At 37.7% G+C, this 21414-nt stretch overlaps 1 protein-coding gene and 1 pseudogene across 2 annotated transcripts in view; one reads left to right on the forward strand and one right to left on the reverse strand.

The window, feature by feature from the left end:
* Positions 1 to 10439: 10439 nt before the first annotated feature.
* CYP7B1 (cytochrome P450 family 7 subfamily B member 1) overlaps positions 10440 to 21414 on the reverse strand; it is a 205905-nt gene continuing 194930 nt past the window's right edge. For both annotated transcript variants that reach the window (XM_008255573.4, XM_070075097.1), the window contains one exon: positions 10440 to 12265. In XM_008255573.4, the coding sequence (XP_008253795.1) occupies positions 11978 to 12265 (288 nt within the window). In that variant the 3' untranslated portion in view covers positions 10440 to 11977. The remainder of the gene's footprint in view (positions 12266 to 21414) is intronic.
* Positions 12616 to 13029, forward strand: LOC100351396 (large ribosomal subunit protein eL27-like; annotated as a pseudogene).

Here is a 21414-nt window from a genome sequence, read left to right on the forward strand (position 1 = left end):
CAGTGATACAAAGATGATAGAGCTCTGGAAGAGCAAAGAGTGGGTTAAGCAAAAGGAAAGAGGATTTTGCTGTTGCCAACCTTTTGCCCCAGTACCTGTGTGATGGACAAGTCTGTCTCACAAGTCGCCAAGATGCTTTGATGGGGACTTGGTTTTAATTATGCACCATGTGATATCATTCTTCTTCCAGATTGGGAAAGAGTTAATTCCTTTCCAAAGACCATAGTTGCCCTTGTCTTTGCAACCTAATTCAGAGCTGCAATAAAATATGAAGCAAATTTATGATCTGTTTCAAGCATTTTATTGCTGTATTTTTAAATTCATATATGCACATATAAGAACTATGATCTGTGAATAATTTGAGATGCTATAGTAGAATGGTACATTTTAGATAAAACATAACCATATCTTTATATAATTGTCTTAGATTAAAATAAAAAAGAAAAATAGATTTCTAATGTGGACCAAACTGAAAAACTACTGACAGCCATAAACTGCTAACCAACCATAAATTAACATCTTCATCAAATGTTAAAGTGGTGTCAGTGTTATATAAAGCAATTATTATTTCTCCTTATAAGTTTTAAAATAAAGTTCAGGAATATTTAATGGATCCATTATTTACAAATGTTTCTCAATCTTAAAGATTTCATGTTTTATTAGGAGGATGGTTGCAACTCAAAGCTGCTATGTTAATAGAGGTGTTTAGAGATGAGAATTTAGACTTAAACATAAAAATGCTTCATGGCCTATCTCATTTCATAAATTTATTCTGCTCTGGCAATTACTGAAGAACTTGGTACATGGATTTCTTTGTTAAACATCCTGACCTACACTTTGAAAAGAGAAGACATGTACTATTTTATTATGAGAGAAACTCCGATTAAGCACCCAAATAGTTAAACATTAAATCATGCATTGTCTACTCAAGTAATTATAGTTACCTAATGCCATGTACAGCCTCTCTCCCTCTCTCTCTGTAATAATATGGGCAAAATTCGCTTGCCAGACTGAGCCAGAGCCCTCCATTGGAGGCTTTTGTGAAAGGACATGATTCTCCCAGCCAGGCTTCCACAGAAACACCAAGAACCCTGGAAGAGGGAAGGACCTCTGTCTCTTAGAGACCTGATGTATCTGGAAGCAGGCCCAGTTAACACCTGCATCTGAAGAACTTACTTTAACTTCCCTGTGCACAAGCACCAGGCAAGCACATCTTGAAAGTGCAGACTTCTCAAGAGAGTGAAATGAAACAAAATCAGAAATTACTCAACAAAACAAGCTCTTTTAAAGATTTAGAAAACTAACTTTAAGACAGCAAAATAATTATTTTAACTCTGGAAGATCTAGACAGCACAAGTGCTCAAGTGGTTTCTGCTGCCCAACATGTTGCCCTACAGAGCAGTTGTGGATGTATGGTCCCCAAAGGTCAAGGATTAACTAAGCTCTCCAGCTTGTCAAGTGCTGGGACCACTGGTTAAGCCTTTTTTAAGTCAGTCTAAATACATCCCTCTTTAGAAGTGAACACTATTTTTAACTTTTCTGTACCTCTAAAATTAATTCAAAGAGATTTAAAATATGAGTAATTGCACAACATAGATGAAGTACTAGTGTATATATACTTTAAGTTTCATTAAAAATTCAAAAGTGATTTCAAATACTTTAAAAATATTCCATTGAAAGTACAAGATAAAGGCACTTATAAAACTTTAAATATGCTAAGTTAGTTTTTACAGTTAGGGAATGAGATATATTTCATTTAAAAATTAATTTCAAAATAAAAGAAAAAACATTTATTAAAACGTTTGGATTATCTGTCCAGTAATAATGGCATACATTTTGTGTTAAGTATAATGGCTTGTTCTCAGAAATAAAAGCCATGTGGAATAAATGTTCTCTTGCAACTAAATATAAATCTCCTACTAAACCTCATACCTGCTTCATATTTGTAAGTATCTAAATTGACTATCTTTCACTTTTATTTCCATTCCTTTAGTTTCTCCTGTACGCACAAGTTGTTTTAAAGAGGGGTGGTGAGCTTCATGATTCTATCTCTAAATATTTACTTTATGTGTAGTCTGCAATAAATCATGTTTCTCTTTATAAAAATCAACACATCTGTAATTGAGAACATCTACCATACTTCAGATAGTTAACAAACAAAATCAGATACACTTTAATGCAGCCATCAAAGCCATTGCGTGTGTATTTTATCCAGTTCTATCATAGGTAGAAAATACAAATTCTTACTCACACTATCATGACCAATTCTAGAAAGTTCTGCAAATTTTTATTTGTTTGATATGTGTTTACAGAGTAAAACTGAAAGCAAAAATCATTATTTCACTACTTGCCTTTTAGAGGGAAATTTATTCTTGTTAAATAAACAATAGTGAACAGTGGCACCTTCTAACACAGGTTAGATGCCAACAGGAGCACCTTGTAATAGACTCCTCACAGATTCGAAGACACGTTTCTCTAAAATATGAGCAACTCACACAAGGGTGTCTTAGGAAAGCCAAGAGTCAAAGTGAAATGCTGACTGCACAGTTAGGAACAAAGCTGCATTTCATTGTCACCAATAGCATTATGTGTTATGTGTTTTATTTACAGTTTGTATTTCAGTTTTATGAATAAAGAGAATGCTGTCCAAATATGACTCAGCTTTGTTCATTATCTGTGGTAAACTGGAGATATCTGCAGCACATAAAGCTCACATCTAATGAGATCGCTCTCCCACTTGTTGTTCTTATACACCTCTTTCCATAGAATATTAGTGACTATTAAGAACTGTAACAGCAATATCAGCTTACTAAAAATAAAAGTTAGTGATTTATCAGATCAGTTTCTGTTTCACACATAAATAAGTTAACATATTAAAATACTCTGAATATTACAATTAATGCATTTTTAGATAAAGCATCAGAAAATAAGAGGGTATGCATATGCAGTGGGGGAGATGGAGCCATGAGGATATTCAGAGAGCAAAATTATTTTCTAAATAATTTGCTATTTGTCATCAAATTTTCTGTCACCCAACATGTTCCTAGTAGGAAACTAGGGAACCATAATCATTATATTTGTGTTTTAAGGTTGATTTATTAAATTTTTATTGTAAACATTAACATTAGGTTTTCAAAATAGTCAGATTCTTAATTTAACATTTTAAAATAAACTGCTTCCTAATAAATCTATGTATAATATTTGCCATTTTAAAATCAAAAGATAATACCAAATAATTCAATATAGCATTTGTTCATGATATACAGCACTCTTTGGTATACAAATATTTTAAGACATGAGTATTGAGAAATAATCACCCTTTAAAATTGTGTAGTTGAGTTTTCATGAATTAAATTTATCTTACTCTAGAAAATTGTGTAAACAAAAACATTTAAGCTAAAAAGTGCAAACATCAATGATCACTGATTTAGATTAACACTCTGAAGTAGAGTAAGTAATAATTGCCTTAGATGAATACTGGAGAGTTTTATGTGATCACTCATTATAATTTGAAAAAATGCTACGGGGGATATAATCTCAGCATGCTAACTTTCTCTTAATTGAGTATGTGAATACGAATACCTAATAATGCAGTGCAAGTAAATAATAGTTTACAATATTGGTAAATTCTTGATTAACTAATTATTGTCACTCTTTTATATTAACATCAAAGCCTAGATAAATTTTGTGCTTTGGTCTTTGAAGTGTTTTAAGATTCCATTGTTAAATTATAAGATGTTTGGCGCTGGCTACAGTGCTGGCATCCCATATGGGCGCCGGTTTGAGTCCTAGCTGTTGCACTTCCTATCCAGCTCTCTGTTATGGCCTGGGAAAGCAGTGGAAGTCCTTGGGCCCCTGCACCCACGTGGGAGACCTGAAAGAAGCTCCTGGCTCCTGGCTTTGGATCAGCGCAATTCTAGCAATTGTGGCCATCTGCGGAGTAAAGCAGAGGATGGATGACTTCTCTCTCTCTCTGCCTCTGCTTCTCTGTGTAACTCTTTCAAATAAATAAATAAATCTTTAAAAATTATAAGATGCTTACAGAGAATTACCCAAATTAAATATATATATATATATATATATATATATATATACTTATTTCCTTGAGAGGCAGACCACCCACACTCCCACATACACTGAAAGAAAAACAGAGAGAGAGAGAGAGAGAGAGAGAGAGAGAGATGCACACACACACACACACAAACACACATACACAGATGGAGAGAGAGAGAAAGAGAAAGTGCACCTCTGGCTGCTTATTCACTCCCCAAATATCCACAAGGGCTAGGGCTGGCTGGGCTGGAGCTAGCTGGGCAGAAGCTGGAAGCCAGGAATCTGATCCAAGTCATGGCAGGAATCCAAGTACTTGAACCATCACCACTGCCTCCAAGGGTCTTCATTAGGAAGAAGCTGGAGTCAGGAGCTGGAGCTGGGAAGTGAACCCAGGTACTCTGATGTGGGACACAGTGGCCTGAATGCCCACTCCACTTTTTCTTTATGATGAAACAAGCAAAGATAACCCATTTAGATTTTAGTATGGAAGCTCCTATGCCTTAGATTTGTGATCCAAAACTTAATGATTAAATGGAGTTGTAATGAAGTGCACCTGGAAAGCCAAAACAAAGATGATAAAGGTTGCTGTACAGACTACATAGAAGCATGCTTATTTATTAGTAAATAACTATCTATTAGTAAATAACTTTCTCTTAATTCTTTTGGGACATTTGCTTTTTGCTAAGTGAATGCTTCATTGCTTTTGGTCATTTATTTAAAGCAGTATCTTGGTAATGATTAATTTCTATAAAAATTAAATCTATAAAATGAAACCTATAAAAATGAAAAGGTAGGTTTTTATGGCATACATAGTTTTTAAAATCATTCTGAAGCTTCAATGACTATTTAGTTTTGTTTATTTTTATCATATTATCACCATATCTATTATATATATTTTTATTATATATAATTTATACAGTAATATCTCATTATGGGACACTATTTTGGAATGACTGTGCTAGTTAGAATTAATGATAAATCAGAATTTTAGGATGGTCTTAAAGAGATACGATTAGGTACAACTACATTTATAGTAAATTAGTTGTGTATGTGTTGTTTTCCCTAATACATTATGTGTTATTGAATGGAAAGGATGATCCACTGTGTAGCTTCCTAGCCAGAATAAAGGAAAAGCTTGACAAATGTTTCATTGAATACATGAATAATGAGTCAACTAATGACTATAGAAGTTATTTACTTTAGCAAATATGTAAGAGTAATTTTTTAAAAAATTTATTTATTTATTTGAAAGTCAGAGTTACACAGAGAGAGGAAAGGCAGAGAGAGAGAGAGAGAGAGAGGTCTTCCATCCGATGGTTCACTCTCCAGATGGCCTCAACAGCCGGAGCTGCGCCGATCCTAAGCCAGGAGCCAGGAGCTTCTTCCCAGTCTCCCACGTGGATGCAGGGGCCCAAGTGCTTGGATCGTCTTCTACTGCTTTCCCAGGCCGTAGCAGAGAGCTGGATCGGAAGAGAAGCAGCTGGGACTAGAACCAGCACCCATACGTGATGCCAGTGCTTCAGGCCAGGGCGTTAACCCACAGCACCAGTCCCATAAGAGTAATTTTTAAAAGGTTCATTACTTAAACATCTCAATTAAAGTTTCCATTTGTGTATGGCAATATACATTTCAAAATAAGCACACACATGGTATTGCGTTTAGTCCTCAGATTGAACCCTGATGCCAGAAAAGCCCTATTATTTTTATTTTACAAATGATGGCACTGACCTACTAAGAGCCAAAGTGACTTGAAAACACCAGAGAGATAGGTCTTCCTTCCATTGATTCACTCCCCTAATGGCCGCCAGGAGCTGGGTACTTCCTTCCGGTCTCCCATGAAGGTGCAGGGACCCAAGCACTTGGGCCATCCTCCACTGCCCTCCTGGGCCACAGCAGAGAGCTGGGCTGGAAGAAGAGCAACTGGGATTAATACCCAGTGCCCCAACAGGGACTAGAACCGGGGTTGTCAGCACCACAGGCGGAGGATTAGCCAAGTGAGCCACAGCGCCGACCAGAATATCACACCTAGAAACTGTACCTTTGACTTATTTCACCATGACATTTTTTATTCTTAAGCACTCTTTAGTTACTGAAGTTATGTTTATCACAAGACTTTCTTGTTTTGTTTTGATTCTATTATCTATTCCATTTATGTAATCTTTACTCAACCACTATATTTGTTCTTACTTTCTATTCTAAAATTCTGCACACATTTCTAATTACATGCTAAGTAGAAATTAAAGTGAAAATACTGTCTCTTTTCTTTTTGCTGTAGTATTATGAAAGTGTACTACTAAGTTGCATTTAACAATATAGAGGTTTCCACTTCAGAATCTATCGTAGAATAGATGACCTAACATACAATGAATGGATGATGGTTTGTAGAAGGCAAGAGACAAAGCCTAGAACCCAAGCTGGGCATAGGTGTGCATGAAATCCAAGACCTCACCAAAAAGGCAAGACTTTGCAGAGCCAATATATTTAGGAGGTAAGCTAGAAAGAAAGTGCTCTGCAGAGCCAGACTTGGAAATTTTTGCCTGTCTCACAAGTTCTTGCCTCTGGATCAAAGAAACAACCAACCTAGAAAATCTTTCCAGTCTATTACTTTTTTTTTTTTTTTTTTTTTTTTTTTGACAGGCAGAGTGGACAGTGAGAGAGAGAGACAGAGAGAAAGGTCTTCCTTTGCCGTTGGTTCACCCTCCAATGGCTGCCGCGGCCAGTGCGCTGGGGCTGGCGCACTGTGCTGATCCGAAGGCAGGAGCCAGGAGCCAGGTGCTTTTCCTGGTCTCCCATGGGGTGCAGGGCCCAAGCACTTGGGCCATCCTCCACTGCACTCCCTGGCCATAGCAGAGAGCTGGCCTGGAAGAGGGGCAACCGGGACAGAATCTGGCGCCCCGACCGGGACTAGAACCCGGTGTGCCGGCTTCGCAAGGTGGAGGATTAGCCTAGTGAGCCGCAGCGCCGGCCCCAGTCTATTCCTAATCATAAGGTTACATTCTACCTCATTTAGTGCTGGACCCCACAAACCTAAGTAGTCCTTATTTCTCTATCCCAAAAATATAAGCTAAAAATTTAAAGTGATCTGAGTTTGACAGTAATATCAACAAACAAAAACAAACACAACTTCTTTCTGGAGAAATGAATTTTAAATTCAGTTATTAAATTTTTCTAGAGATAAAATTCCAAAATATGGATTCAACAAATAAGCCATCTCAAGTAATAAATAAAGGAAAAATAAATTGAGTCAGAGTAACAAAACACCAATGAAATATCAGATACAAAAGATAAAATCCTGGCCGGCGCCATGGCTCACTTGGCTAATCATCCGCCTGTGGTGCCGGCAAACCGGGTTCTAGTCCCGGTTGGGGCACCTGATTCTGTCCCAGTTAATCCTCTTCCAGTCAAGCTCTCTGCTGTGGCCCGGGAGGGCAGTGGAGGATGGCCCAAGTGCTTGGGTCCCTGCACCTTCATGGGAGACCGGGAGGAAGTACCCAGCTCCTGGCAGCCATTAGGGGAGTGAACCAATGGAAGGAAGACCTATCTCTCTGTCTCTCTGACTGTCTATAACTCTCTCTCTCACTGTCCAACTCTGCCTGGCAAAAAAAAAAAAAAAAAAAAAAAAAAAAAAAAATCTTAATATAATTAAAGCAATGAAAGAGGATAAGTATATGATGAAGGAATAAGATATTTAAAATGACCTTGCAGATATGAAGAACAAAGAATTTTCAAATTGTTATCATTAAATTTAACAAGCCTCATGGAATGGAAAACTTGAAGGTTGATAAACTGGAGATTGGCATTTGACTCAACAACCATGGAGACCCGAGCAAAGGGACAGAGATGGCTGAATGGATCTGAGGATTCATATAGAGACATACCTGGGAAGATGAAGAATGTCACAAACTCTGGGTGTGTTTCTGTGTATGAGAAACCAGGCTTTTAGCAGCCCAGTGATGGAGGAGGCTGGGTATAGTTGTGGGAGGAGAGGTGCTTTAGAGCTTTTTCTTTTTAAGCTTTTTTTTTTAATTTGTTTGAAAATGAGGGAGAGGGAGTCATCTTCCATTTGCTGATTCATTCCCCAAATGTCTGCAATAACCAGGATTGAGCCAGGCTAGATTAAGGAGCCAAGAACTCCAGGTGGGTCTCCCCATATGAGTGCCAGTTACCTACTGTTCCCAGAGTGCTCGTTTGCAGCACACTGAATCAGAAGCAGAGGCAGGACTAGATCCCAGGTGTATTGCCACTAGAAGATGCAGCGATCCCAGCAGGAGGACTAACCCCCAACTCTACAACATTCATATAGCTTTTTTAAAAAATTTGTTACAGAAAGAGAGGCAAGCAGATAGAAATCTCTAAAAACTGGTTCACTCCCCAAATGTCTCCAATAGCTGGGGCTGGGTCAGATCCAGGAGATGGGAGCTCAGTCTCCCACATGGGTGGCAGGGAATCAGCTACATGAGTCATTTATTACCTGCTGCCTCCCAGAGTATGGATCAGCAGGAAGCTGGAATCAGGAATGCTAGCCAGGACTTGAACCGAGGGACTCTGATATGGAATGCAAGCATCCAAGGCAGTGTTTTAACCCTTATGCCAAATGTCCATCCCAGGGTTTTTAATTTTTTCTTTGGCATCTGCCCCACATTAATTGTCCCACTGACATAGGGTTCATCCTTGGATGAATAGAGCTTTAAAATATGGTGAATGCACATTATGGAATTGTACATAGCAATTGAAGCAACAGTTTAAATGTATGCAAAACAATACAGATATATCCTGTAAAACAGAGTCTAATAAGAAAGCTATGAAGGATATGATTTATAGAAAAATGCATTCATGTGACTTACAAACATAACAGCTATGTCAATAATACATATTTTATAAAAGTTTACAAATACACACACATCAAACACATAAGAATATTGATCTATAGTGGAAATTAATATGATATTGGAAATTAGGGATAAAATAGAATAAGGGAATAAAACCAGACAATCATTGCTTGGACCACCTGTAATTGTGTACCATAAATTAAGGAGTATGAAGAGTATGATCGCCCAATGCTATGATCTTCAGTTTAAAATATAAAGAAGGAAGGAAAAGACTCAATAGATGAGTTAAAGAGCAGATTAGATATACCATGCCAAGAAAAGGCATCTAAAGAAATCACCTGAAATTTAAGTCAGAGAGAGAAATAAGGGGAGAAAAGGTAAAACAACATGAGGTATAGAGTGATAAGATCTAATGTAGAGTTTGAAAGGTAATACTCAAATACAGAATGTCCAAGAATAGTCTACAGTTCATGAATTAACCCAATTCTCAGAGTCAAAAAGCAACATGACATGCAAGCATGACAAAGAGAAAGAAGCTAAGAATATCAAAGACAAACAGAACATGTTAAAGCAGTCAGAGGGAGGAGGCTGGCTACCTGCAAAGTAAGTAACTTGACTCTTAATAACAAAGGGAAGCATTAAGAAACATAATAGCATTGCAAAGTGTTGTGAGAAATCAACTCTTCACCTAAACTTGTTCATCCCGCAAACTATCTTTAAAGAATAAAGTCATTTAGTCATTTCACTTCTGGGCATTTTACTCAAAAGATTTGAAATCAAGTTTGTTGTAAGGACAGCTATACTCCTGTATTTCTTGCAGCACTATTCAAAATAGCCAAGTTATGGAATCAGCCTAAGTATCTATCAATTGATGAATGGATAAAGAAAATGTGGTGTGTGTGTGTACAACGGAATACTATCCAGCCTTAAAAAAAAAACAGTTAATCTTGTTATTGAAAAAATATGGATGGAAATGAGAAATACCACAATATATAAAATAAGCCAGGCGCAGAAAGACAAATCTCACATGCTCTTACTAACATGTGGAATTTAAACAAACTCATAGAAGCAGACACAAGAATAGTGGTTTTACAGAGGATAGGTGGTGGCAAGAATGGAGAGATGATAAGTAAAGGGTATAAAATCTCAGACAGAAGAAATATGTTTTTCACTCTAGCTCTATTGCATTGTGTGGTAAACATAGCTAGTAAGAAAGAGTATTAGAAATTTCAAGATTGCTAAGACTAAACTTTAATGTTCTCACCACAGAAAATATGAAGCATTTGGGTTGACAGATATGTTCTCTAGTCTGATTTAGCAATTCCACATTATATTGTAAATCATAACATCACTTTGTATCCCATAAATTTGTACAACTATAAAAAAGAAAGAAAAAGGAAAAAAAATAATAAGGGTGAAAATGCAGATATCATCAATCAAGCAAAAACCAGAATTTACCCCAGCAAATCTTCACTAAAGGGACAGTTAGAGCATGGACTTGAGGAAAGAGAAAATCAATGCTAGAATATCTTACTTACTTATAAAGCACAGTAAATATTTTATTTTAAAAATCAATTTTATTTTATTTTTAAAATCAATTTTATTTATCAGCAAATTTCTGAAATATTAGAAGTTCCAATTAATGTGATATGAATTAATGGAGTTTTATTATCTGCCTTGCCTGTTGAAATATTACATCATCACTTATGTCAAATGCCAATAACTTTATAATCTGATAATAGAAATCTCTGGATCACTGATGCAGTGCTACATTGTGTCAGATAAAATTATACTGCATTACACAATGCTGCAATTCAGAATAACACAAATAAATTCCAAGTCCAAAAGGTGAGATGGCAAGAGCAAAACACCATGATCTAGTTTCTCAATTTATACAAATGGCAACATTTAGGAAAGAGCTCATTGCAACATTAGTATAACCCTTATAGTTCACACTAAAGGCAAATGCTACAATCAATGCTGCAATGATTTCAGTATTTACTCTTATAATAAACCTAATACTGATGTCTAGGGCAATTGCTGAATATATAATAGGTTTTCTGTTTTCTTATACATGACATCTTATCAGTATCTAATTTGAACATGGAAGGTCTTACAGAACAAGAAATTTTGTACTACTGAGACATAGTATACAAAGTAATAAAGAACATTTGTGGGTGATTAAATGTTGATGTGAAGTCAAAGTATTTAATCTATTGTAAAACTCATTCAATGCAAATATGTTCTGGCAATATATAGATATTATTGATATTATACTTGAAGGGAAAATTTTCACTCAGTGTCACTCATAGAAATTTAATTTCATAGATCTCTGAGAATTTAGAATTTTTTGGACTGCCTGTCTTTCCAGAACAATTTTCTGTTTTGAAAAAAATTATTTATTTGAGATGCAATGTGACAAACAAAGAGAAAAAGTATCCATCTGTTGGTTCACTCCCTCAAATGCCTGCAACATCCAGGGCTTGGCCAGGTTGGAGCCAAGAGCCAGGAATTCAATCCAGTTCTCCCACATAGGTGGCAGGGACAGAATTACTGAAGCCAACTCTTCCTACTACTCAGCATCTACACTGGTACAAAACTGGAGAAAGAAGCCAGAGAAAGCCGTCAAAGCTAGGAAGTCTGACATGGGATGTGGGCATCTTAACTGACATCTCAACCATTAGGATAATGGTTGAGACTAAACACTAGCCTTTACCTCTTACTGGAACATTTTCCAGTGGTACCTACAATGTGTTTTTATGAATTGAATACTTTGAGTGACTTTTAAAAAATCATGCAGTACCAAGTCAATTGCTGTGAGGGGACATTTATTAAAACAAGAAAAAAATCACAAATTGAAGCTAAGAAAAACTATTGTGAGCTTATCATTATATTCATTTTGCTGTCCACTTTCCATGCCACCATGCTGTCTTATTTTATGATGTTTGTGACCAAGAATAAACTGTACTAACCTTAAATCAAATAAAAATCACCATTTTTTTTTAAAAAAAGAGAAATTACCTTTGCAGGAATTAAAAACAAATGGATGAAATTAGGACATTTTGATAGATTTTTCTGATGCCCTTTTAGCTTCTCTAAGATTTTGCCTTGTACCTAAATAGAACATCAGAATTAGGATGCTGAATTCCAAACATCAAACGGCTATGGTCTAGTCCTATAGGTTTATCATCAATTAATTCCAAATCTAAATAAGTTAAAAGCAAAACCAACAATTGCTTTATTTCACTAACTGCGAAAAATCGTCCTGGACACTTGCTGGCTCCAAATCCAAATGGTGATAGGTAATACTTGATCTTTCTCTCTCCTTTGAAAAAGGTCGTTTTCTTTTTACCATCTTCTGTAAAACGGTCAAATCTAAACTCCTATAAAGAAGAACAGACAACATTAGAATTAAAATTTTATGTGAAATAGTTTGAGTTCAGGTCCACAGGTTTGCTAGCTCTACCTTCCTGTTGGAAAACACTCCCTTTAATTTGGCAAATGCCAGAAGATAAAGCTTGACTAAGTGCAAATCATGTGTGGACTTTCAATAAACCTAAATATTACTAGGATGTTACTTGTCTCCTGTCAAAGTGAAATTCAAACACCCAGGTGACTTGTCTTTCCTGTTCATGTGAGGGAACTTCAAAAAGTTCATGGAGATAAATTTATTTTTGTGCCAAAAAAAAATACTGAAATCTTTTTGCTATAGGCCCTAGTAGTTGTTGTTGAAATGGTGAAGATAATGAAACCTGGGAAAGTGGTGCTGGTCCTGGCCGGATGCTACTAGAGACACAAAGCCATCATTGAGAAGAACATGATGATGGAACCTCAGGTCACCTCTACAACCATGCTTTCTCTGGTGGCTGCATTTGACCACTATCACTGTAAAGTCACAGCTGCTAAGGGCAAGAAGAAAATAGCCAAAAAGTCAAAGACCAAGACTTTTGTGAAAATTTATGACTATAATAACCACATGCCCATTAGGAACTCTGTGGATATTCCCTTGGACAAAACTGAAGTCAACAAGGATGTCTTCAGAGACCTTGCTCTTAAACGCAAATCCCAGTGACAGGACAAGGTCAAGTTTGAAGACAGGTACAAGACCAGCAAGAACAAGAGGTTCTTTCAAAAGCTGCAGTTTTAGATATTTTTTGTTCCAGTCATTAAACGCAACAACAAAAAAAGATACTGAAATCCATGCATATGTACAGTATTCAGCAAGTTCATGAAAAGTGCATATTATGAACAACATGCATGGGTTTCAATTTTTTTCACCAATTATAAACATCTTTTTAATTCTATTTTTCTACATTTTTCTCTCTTCCTGTGATTCTATTTTCTGTTGTTATAACAGAGTATCTGAGAGTGGATAATTCATAAAGAAGAAAGGTTTATTTTGGCTCATGATTCTGAAAGGTATGAAATTCAACTCCATGTCATCACTGCGGGCCCAATGCTACTTCCACTCATGGCAGCAAGCAGAAAGGTAAGTAGCACATGTGAAAGAGGTAAAAAGAAGTTGTCAACCCATTCTCACAGTAATTAATACAGTCCTATGAGAGCCAGAACTCATGCAAAAACAGCATTATCCTCTTAATGACCTAATTGCCTCTTAAAGGCCCCACCTCTAGTACCACTACAATGACAGTCAAATTTCAACAAGAAGCTTGGAGGGGACAAACTATATTTAAACAATAGCACGCATGCTGAGCTTCCTAAGTATGGAGGCTGTACATTTATTTTTGCCATATAAGGTGTGTCTTGACATATGGGCAATGGACATACTGAAACTGGGGAGAAGTCAAGGGCTTCTGTTGTATTGCTACTGTTATCATGAAATAATGAATCCTATTAACACCAAGAGCTGCCTAACTATAAATTCCTAATTTGCTTTTCTTATCTCTCTTCCTAAAGAGCCATTGGTGGATGAGAACTGTGAGTTTAGGATTCAGTCCTTATATTTGGATTAAATAGATAAAATAATAAGATTGAGATAAAAACACTAGGGAGGAAGTAAGCTATAATATCAATATTGCTTGTTTTTGACAGTGTAGTGTATTTCTGCTATGAAATTCTCCTCTGAATTCTCCTAGGGATAACTCTAGTGTGGCAGGTGTTTCTGATATGTGTTTTTTGTTTGTTTGTTTGTTTGTTTTCTTTTTTTTTTTTTTTTTTGACAGGCAGAGTTAGACAGTGAGAGAGAGAGACAGAGAGAAAGGTCTTCCTTTGCCGTTGGTTCACCCTCCAATGGCCGCCACGGCCGGCGCACCGCGCTGATCCAAAGGCAGGAGCCAGGTGCTTATTCTGGTCTCCCATGGGGTGCAGGGCCCAAGCACTCAGGCCATCTTCCACTGCTTTCCCACGTGCATTAGCACGGAGCAACTGGGTCTTTCTTTCTTTCTTTCTTTCTTTCTTTCTTTCTTTCTTTCTTTTTTCTTTTTTTTTTTTTTTTTTTTGACAGGCAGAGTGGACAGTGAGAGAGAGAGACAGAGAGAAAGGTCTTCTTTTTGCCGTTGGTTCACCCTCCAATGGCCGCCACGGCTGGTGTGCTGCAGCCGGCGCACCGCGCTGATCTGAAGGCAAGAGCCAGGTGCTTCTCCTGGTCTCCCATGGGGTGCAGGGCCCAAGCACTTGGGCCATCCTCCACTGCACTCCCTGGCCACAGCAGAGAGCTGGCCTGGAAGAGGGGCAACCGGGACAGAATCCGGCGCCCCGACCGGGACTAGAACCCAGTGTGCCGGCTTTGCAAGGCGGAGGATTAGCCTAGTGAGCCGTGGTGCCGGCTTCTGATATGTTTTAATAAGTAAGATTTTAGTTATTACAGAATATTATGGGATAGGTTTTCCTAGGGTATTTGAGCTATCTTCTTAATTTTACCTTGCTGCCAAGGTGTTATGCTTTTGAACTCTCACTTGAATGTCTTAGACCTTATTTTAGCCCATGCTTTATCAAACCACTGATTAAATTAATAATCTTAGCTTGCATGGGAATGATCATGTATTTCCTGTAGTTGGTGCTCATTAGCATTAAACCTTCTCAGCACATAACTTTGATGTGGGATACATGAAGTCAAATGCAAAGAAGTAGATCAGATCCAAAGTTTTTCAAGTTATGGTCAAAACCTAACAATACGTGGATAGGTTCTGAATCTATCATAAATGATCTCACTCACTGCCAGTCTTGTTAATGTCAATGAATGATGTCACTAAAAAATATGTGTTCATCCTCAAGTAACTAGGATACTTATTTAGATAAGTATTAAACTGTAGAAAAATTTGGATAATTTGTATTCACCTCCAACACGCAAGCTGATGCGATGATAATGGTAAAATGAATCTGCATGCTTATAACTGCTTAATTGCAGAGAAATGTATTTTACCACAGTTCTGGGAAGTATCTGAAAAGAAGCTAACCAGCACTAAAAATGACTTCCACTTTTTAGACTTTTTTACAATTCTTAAATCACGACACTAAAACTAAAAACATCTATTCATTCCCATAGGAATGAATGAGGACACCCTTGGCTGACATACACCGCACCATTGCTGGAAGTAGATTTACTACACAGACCTCTTTCCTGGTGATCTTCTTCTATTACTGGGACTGGAGTTTACTTGCCTAAGATTAGCCTTGACGCTTCCTCCTTCGTGAGCAATTTGAAGAGACCAGTATCTCCCCAAGAGCTCCCTGTGTATGCCAGATCAGTTTAAGTGAACTTTGTATGCTATGAAATTATTTGCTACAAAAAATCTCAGTGTTGCCCCATGTTTTTTTGCCAGAAAATGCAAAAGGAAAACTAAATTTGGGTTATGATTTTATACTGTCTGGACATCATAAATATGCCAGAAATCATCATAGCCTTCAGGTGCTTTGTGAAAATGAATGTGCTTCCATTTGAGGGTCCAGAGTGTTAAACATGTTATACACAGAGTTCTCCCTTTCTCATGACCTACAACTACTGTTTATAGTCAAGTCCTTCACATTAGTGTCAATTCCTTCAGTGCCTTCTGGTGGGTCAGTAATGTCATTCTTCTAGTTTTTAGTCACTTTCAATAGAGCTTCCTCATAATAAACATTTTAGAAATTTCTATTTTGTGGTTTATTTTATGAAACTAAAGGGAAATGGCTAACATATTTTGCTCTATGACCACCATCAAGCTCAAAGTACACATGGGCATAAATTTATTTTTGAGTTATAATTAACTTTCAGTGTATTTTACTTCCCAGTCATGAAGAACTTGAGCAAGAACTGATATTAAGAAGGGCCTATGCATGGAAAGCCAAGACACTCTGGCAAAAAAAAAAAAAAAAAAAAAAAAAAAAAATGACCTACATGAAAGATCTCTGCGAGTGAGAGCCCAGTGGAAAGAACAGGTCATCAAAGAAGGAGGTACCTTTCTCTAAAGGGAGGAGAGAACTTCCACTTTGACTATGACCTTGTCTAAATAAGATTGGAGTTGGTGAACTCAAAAGGCTTCCATAGCCTTGGCAACTCATGACAAGAACCTAGGGTGATTACTGATGCCATAAACAAGAGTGTCAATTTGTAAAGTCAACAACAGGAGTCACTGTGCACTTACTCCTCATGTAGGATCTCTGTCTTTAATGTGCTATACATTGTGATTTAATGCTATAACTAGTACTCAAACAGTATTTTTCACTTTGTGTTTCCATGTGGGTGCAAACTGTTGAAATCTTTACTTAATATGTGCTAAACTGATCTGTATATAAAGAGAACTGAAAATGAATCTTGATGTGAATGGAAGGGGAGAGGGAGCGGGAAAGGGGCGGGTTGCGGGTGGGAGGGAAGTTATGGGGGGGGGTGGGAAGCCATTGTAATCCATAAGCTGTACTTTGAAAATTTATATTCATTAAATAAAAGTTTAGAAAAAAAAAAAAAAAAGAAGGGCCTATGATGCCTGCTATGGCCGTAGCTTGGTTTTAGCCAAAAAATGGGGGGAGGGGGTAATAACAATCTCACTTCTGAGATTTTGGGGTCATAGTGACATAAACAAATGTTCTGGCAGCACACAATGTGCCCACTTATTTGGAACAACTTAAATGTGGAATTTATCACGCCGATTTAAATAGTTTCAGTGACCGTAATAAACTCAGCTTTTCACAATTAAAGGAAAACAAAATGAATGAGAATAAAGAAATCCTCAGAGATAAGGAGAGACAATAAAAATCCCCACTGCTTCTATAAGGGGTAACACAATTGACTCCCCAATATCGTCCATCAGACAAAATTTATCTAAATAATGAAAATGGAAGTCTCATGGCTCTGACCCATATGACTGATTTGGTACAATCTGTGTGAACCAGTCTGATCTGTGCTGGAAAGGAAAAGTCTCTGGGGACACCTTGAAGAAGAACTCTTGTTGTGAAGAAAGAAACACAACAATAAATAGTTCATTACCCTTCCTCCTCTGGATCCCATCATGTGTGAATATGGCTGGAATTTCCACAGCTATCCAGCCACTAGGCTGAGGATGGAGGTAACCCATGGGAGATGATAAAGCCAAAACATCTCAGGGGATTGTATCTGTCACAATATTTTATTTATCTATGTATTTTCCAAGCCTCCAACAGTATGATGTTGGAAAGCAGAGTTTTCATATGTTTGTTGATTTAATTAAGAAATACAAGAAAATAAAGTATATTTTTAAAAAATCCTTAAGCATTTGAAGAAAACATAGATATTGAATGAGTAGATAAACATGTAGACAATGAGAAATAGATATATATTCATTGCTCACAACAGTAGAAAATGGTACAATATTGAAGTACTTGAAATCAAGATTGGACAGATTATACAATTTTCTAGACAGTGAAGAATTTTTGGTATATATGACAGAGAAATTTGTGTTTCCAAATATTATGTTTTGTTTAGTCCTACAGATTTTTTTAACACTTCCTGTGTGTGAAGTATTGAAGTTACAAAGGCATGAAATATGTTCTTATTGAGGTAGGTGCCACCTTGATATGATCATTGAGTCTTGTATCCATTCAATTGATAATTAAGAATATTGAAATTTAACTTGACAAAAGTCATAATTTCCTAGTGAGGAACCAAATTTGCAATATTTTGCATGAATAACTATGGGCCTGCACTGTTGTCCTTGGTTTACAGCCCTACTAGGGGAAAGACTCTATGACTTGGGTTCATGGCAATGGTAGGCTGCAGCCAGATTACACCAATTCGTGAGAAAATGTACATTTCTTCCTAACTCTCAAATCAGGGTCTACATGTTGGTAACATGCAATTCAGCAAGGTGAGAATATGTAATTCCATGAAAATTGACAAACAGTCCAAATCAGAGCTTTCCAAACCTATGATTTACCATCACATCAGTAGTTTTAATATTGTAGCTATGAAGTGCCAATTTACTGGCATGCAGAAAATCTCTCATTATGAAGCATCTGGCTATAAAGAACAAATCCTTATACTGTAAGTTGTTAACAACAGGGGTCTTTTTAAAAAATTCTGTTACCCATGTCTATCAAAGAGCTTTCTGGATAGTAAATGCTCAGTATATGATGGTTCCACTGAAGTCTGCTGGAAGTCTATTTCTGTCTGAAATACAGATGAAAAATTAATAAGAGTATTTCCTCATTTGTCATTACCAGTGTATTCTAAGATCAGTGGTAATAATAAAAGCACTGATATCATAATTTGTAAAATGATGTAGCATTTTTTTCAAGGGCTTTCAAATTTACTCCTCATTTTATTAGTCCTACAACTCAGAGAAGTAGGAAAGGACAGAATTGAGATTAAACAAGATCTTCCAACTACAGAGCTTTTGGGAGATACTTAAAGTCTGGATTTACTCTGACATTTCACTGTTTCTTCATCTCTGGGACTACATTTTTATGATAATGCATAGACATCATAAATCTTTGCTGCTTTTTCCCCTAAAGCTCAACAGTGTCACCATGTTTCCCTTTATTGCTTAGCAGTCTGGACCTAGAAAAATCAAATCAGCAGGTTGGGTCTTCTCCATAGCTCCAGTTCTGGATACTGCATTTTGGCAGAAGAGAAATGGTCACCACTTACTACTGATAACTTGAGTCAGCTGTGAGAATTCTGTCTGATAATAGACAAAAACTTTGGAAAGTCTTCAGATAATTTAAAAAAGTTATTCACTCCTAGTAATCTAGTTAGTAGACTATCTAGACTTTGAGGATAACATGAATATGTGTAAACATAGGGGAAGGAAGAGTCAAGAAAGGTTATTTCTTTTGCTCTCTCTCATTGTATTCAATTTCATTTGCCAATTTGTTTTCCCACATTGGCAAAAGCCACCTGACTGGCTACCATTACCATCAGCTAACTTTTGAGGAAAGAATAATTCTTAACAAAGAGGCTCTGTATTAGTAGCTTAAAGGCCAATTAGGGAAAGTACAGGTCATCAAAGAAGGAGGTACCTTTCTCTGAAGGGAGGAGAGAACCTCCACTTTGACTATGACCTTGTCTAAACAAGATAAGAGTCGGAGGGGCCGGCGCCGTGGCTCAATAGGCTAATCCTCCACCTTGCGGCGCCGGCACACCGGGTTCTAGTCCCGGTCGGGGCGCCGGATTCTGTCCCGGTTGCCCCTCTTCCAGGCCAGCTCTCTGCTATGGCCAGGGAGTGCAGTGGAGGATGGCCCAGGTGCTTGGGCCCTGCACCCCATGGGAGACCAGGAAAAGCACCTGGATCCTGGCTCCTGCCATCGGATCAGCGCGGTGCGCCGGCTGCAGCGGCGGCCATTGGAGGGTGAACCAACGGCAAAAGGAAGACCTTTCTCTCTCTGTCTCTCTCTCTCACTGTCCACTCTGCCTGTCAAAAAATAAAAATAAAAAAAAAAAAATAAAAAAAAAAAAAGATAAGAGTCGGAGAACTCAGAGGGCTTCCATAGCCTTGGAAACTCATGACTGGAGCATAGGGAGATTACTGATGCCATAGACAGGAGTGTCAATTGGTAAAGTCAACAACAGGAGTCACTGTGCACTTACTCCTCATGTAGGATCTCTATCCTTAATGTGCTGTACATTGAGATCTAATGCTATAACGAGTACTCAAACAATATATTTCACTTTGTGTTTCTATGGGGGTGCAAACTGTTGAAATCCTTACTTAATGCATACTAAACTGATCCTCTGTAAAAAAAAAAAAAAAAGAAAAGAAAAAGAAAAAAAAAAAGAAATTATCAATTCCCAACTTGACTCTCACTGGGATTAAACATGACAATAGGTCTGCTCTGATTTCATCATCATTTAAAAAAATCATCTATTATTTTTCACTTTATGTTTCTGTGTGGGAGCAAACTGTTGAAATCCATACTTAATGTATACTAAGCTGATCTTCTGTATATTAAGATAATCGAAAATGAATCATGATGTGAATGGAAGGGGAGAGGGAGTGGGAAAGGGGAGGGTTGTGGGTGGGAGGGACGGTATGGGGGGGAAGCCATTGTAATCCATAAGTCGTACTTTGGAAAATTATATGCATTAAATAAAAGTTAAAAAAAAAAAAGGCCAATTAGGTCTCAAAACATCTTTTGTTTATCCAACAGTCTTTTAAAATTTATTTTGCCAAATATTTAAGAACTGAAAGTTGCACTGAAAAGTCTGATGTTTCAGGTTCTTTTAAAAGAAATGAGAACACTGGGTCAAGCCCTAACTGCTTGCAAGAGATGAGGGCTTCTTCAGAAGTAGCCAGTTGCCCCATTACTGGTATTTCCTTTCTTGTCTATTTATTCATTTATGTATTTTTAAATGTTTATTTCTATACTTGTAAGGAGAAGTCAGAGAGACAGAGAGATCTTCCACCTGCTGGTTCACTCCCCAAATGGTCTCAATGACTGGGGCTGGGCCAAACAGAAGCCAGGAGCCAGGAGCTTCATATGGGTCTCCCACATGGGGAGTAGGGGCCCAAGTACATGGGCCATCTAGTGCTGCCTTTCTAGGAGCAACAGCAGGGAAGTGGATCAGAAGAGGAATATCCAGGACTTAAATAAGTGCATAAATGGGATGCTATCATTTGAGGAGGCAGCCTAACTTGCTGTACCACAGCACCAACCCTTTCACCACAGTTTTTTACCAAATTCGAAAGCATTGTTATTCATACACAAGCAACTTCTTCTTCTTCTTCTTTTTTTTTTTTTTTTTTTTTTTTTTTTTGACAGGCAGAGTGTACAGTGAGAGAGAGAGACAGAGAGAAAGGTCTTCCTTTGCCATTGGTTCACCCTCCAATGGCCACTGCGGCTGGCGCACCGCGCTGATCCGATGGCAGGAACCAGGTGCTTCTCCTGGTCTCCCATGGGGTGCAGGGCCCAAGCACTTGGGCCATCCTCCACTGCACTCCCTGGCCACAGCAGAGAGCTGGCCTGGAAGAGGGGCAACCGGGACAGAATCCGGCGCCCCAACCGGGACTAGAACCCGGTGTGCAGGCGCCGCAAGGCGGAGGATTAGCCTAGTGAGCCGCGGCGCCGGCGTCAAGCAACTTCTTCATCTGATCTATTTGGGCCCATATCTCTTTGAATGTGC

Source organism: Oryctolagus cuniculus, chromosome 6 (assembly GCF_964237555.1).
Source record: "Oryctolagus cuniculus chromosome 6, mOryCun1.1, whole genome shotgun sequence".
NCBI lineage: Eukaryota > Metazoa > Chordata > Mammalia > Lagomorpha > Leporidae > Oryctolagus > Oryctolagus cuniculus.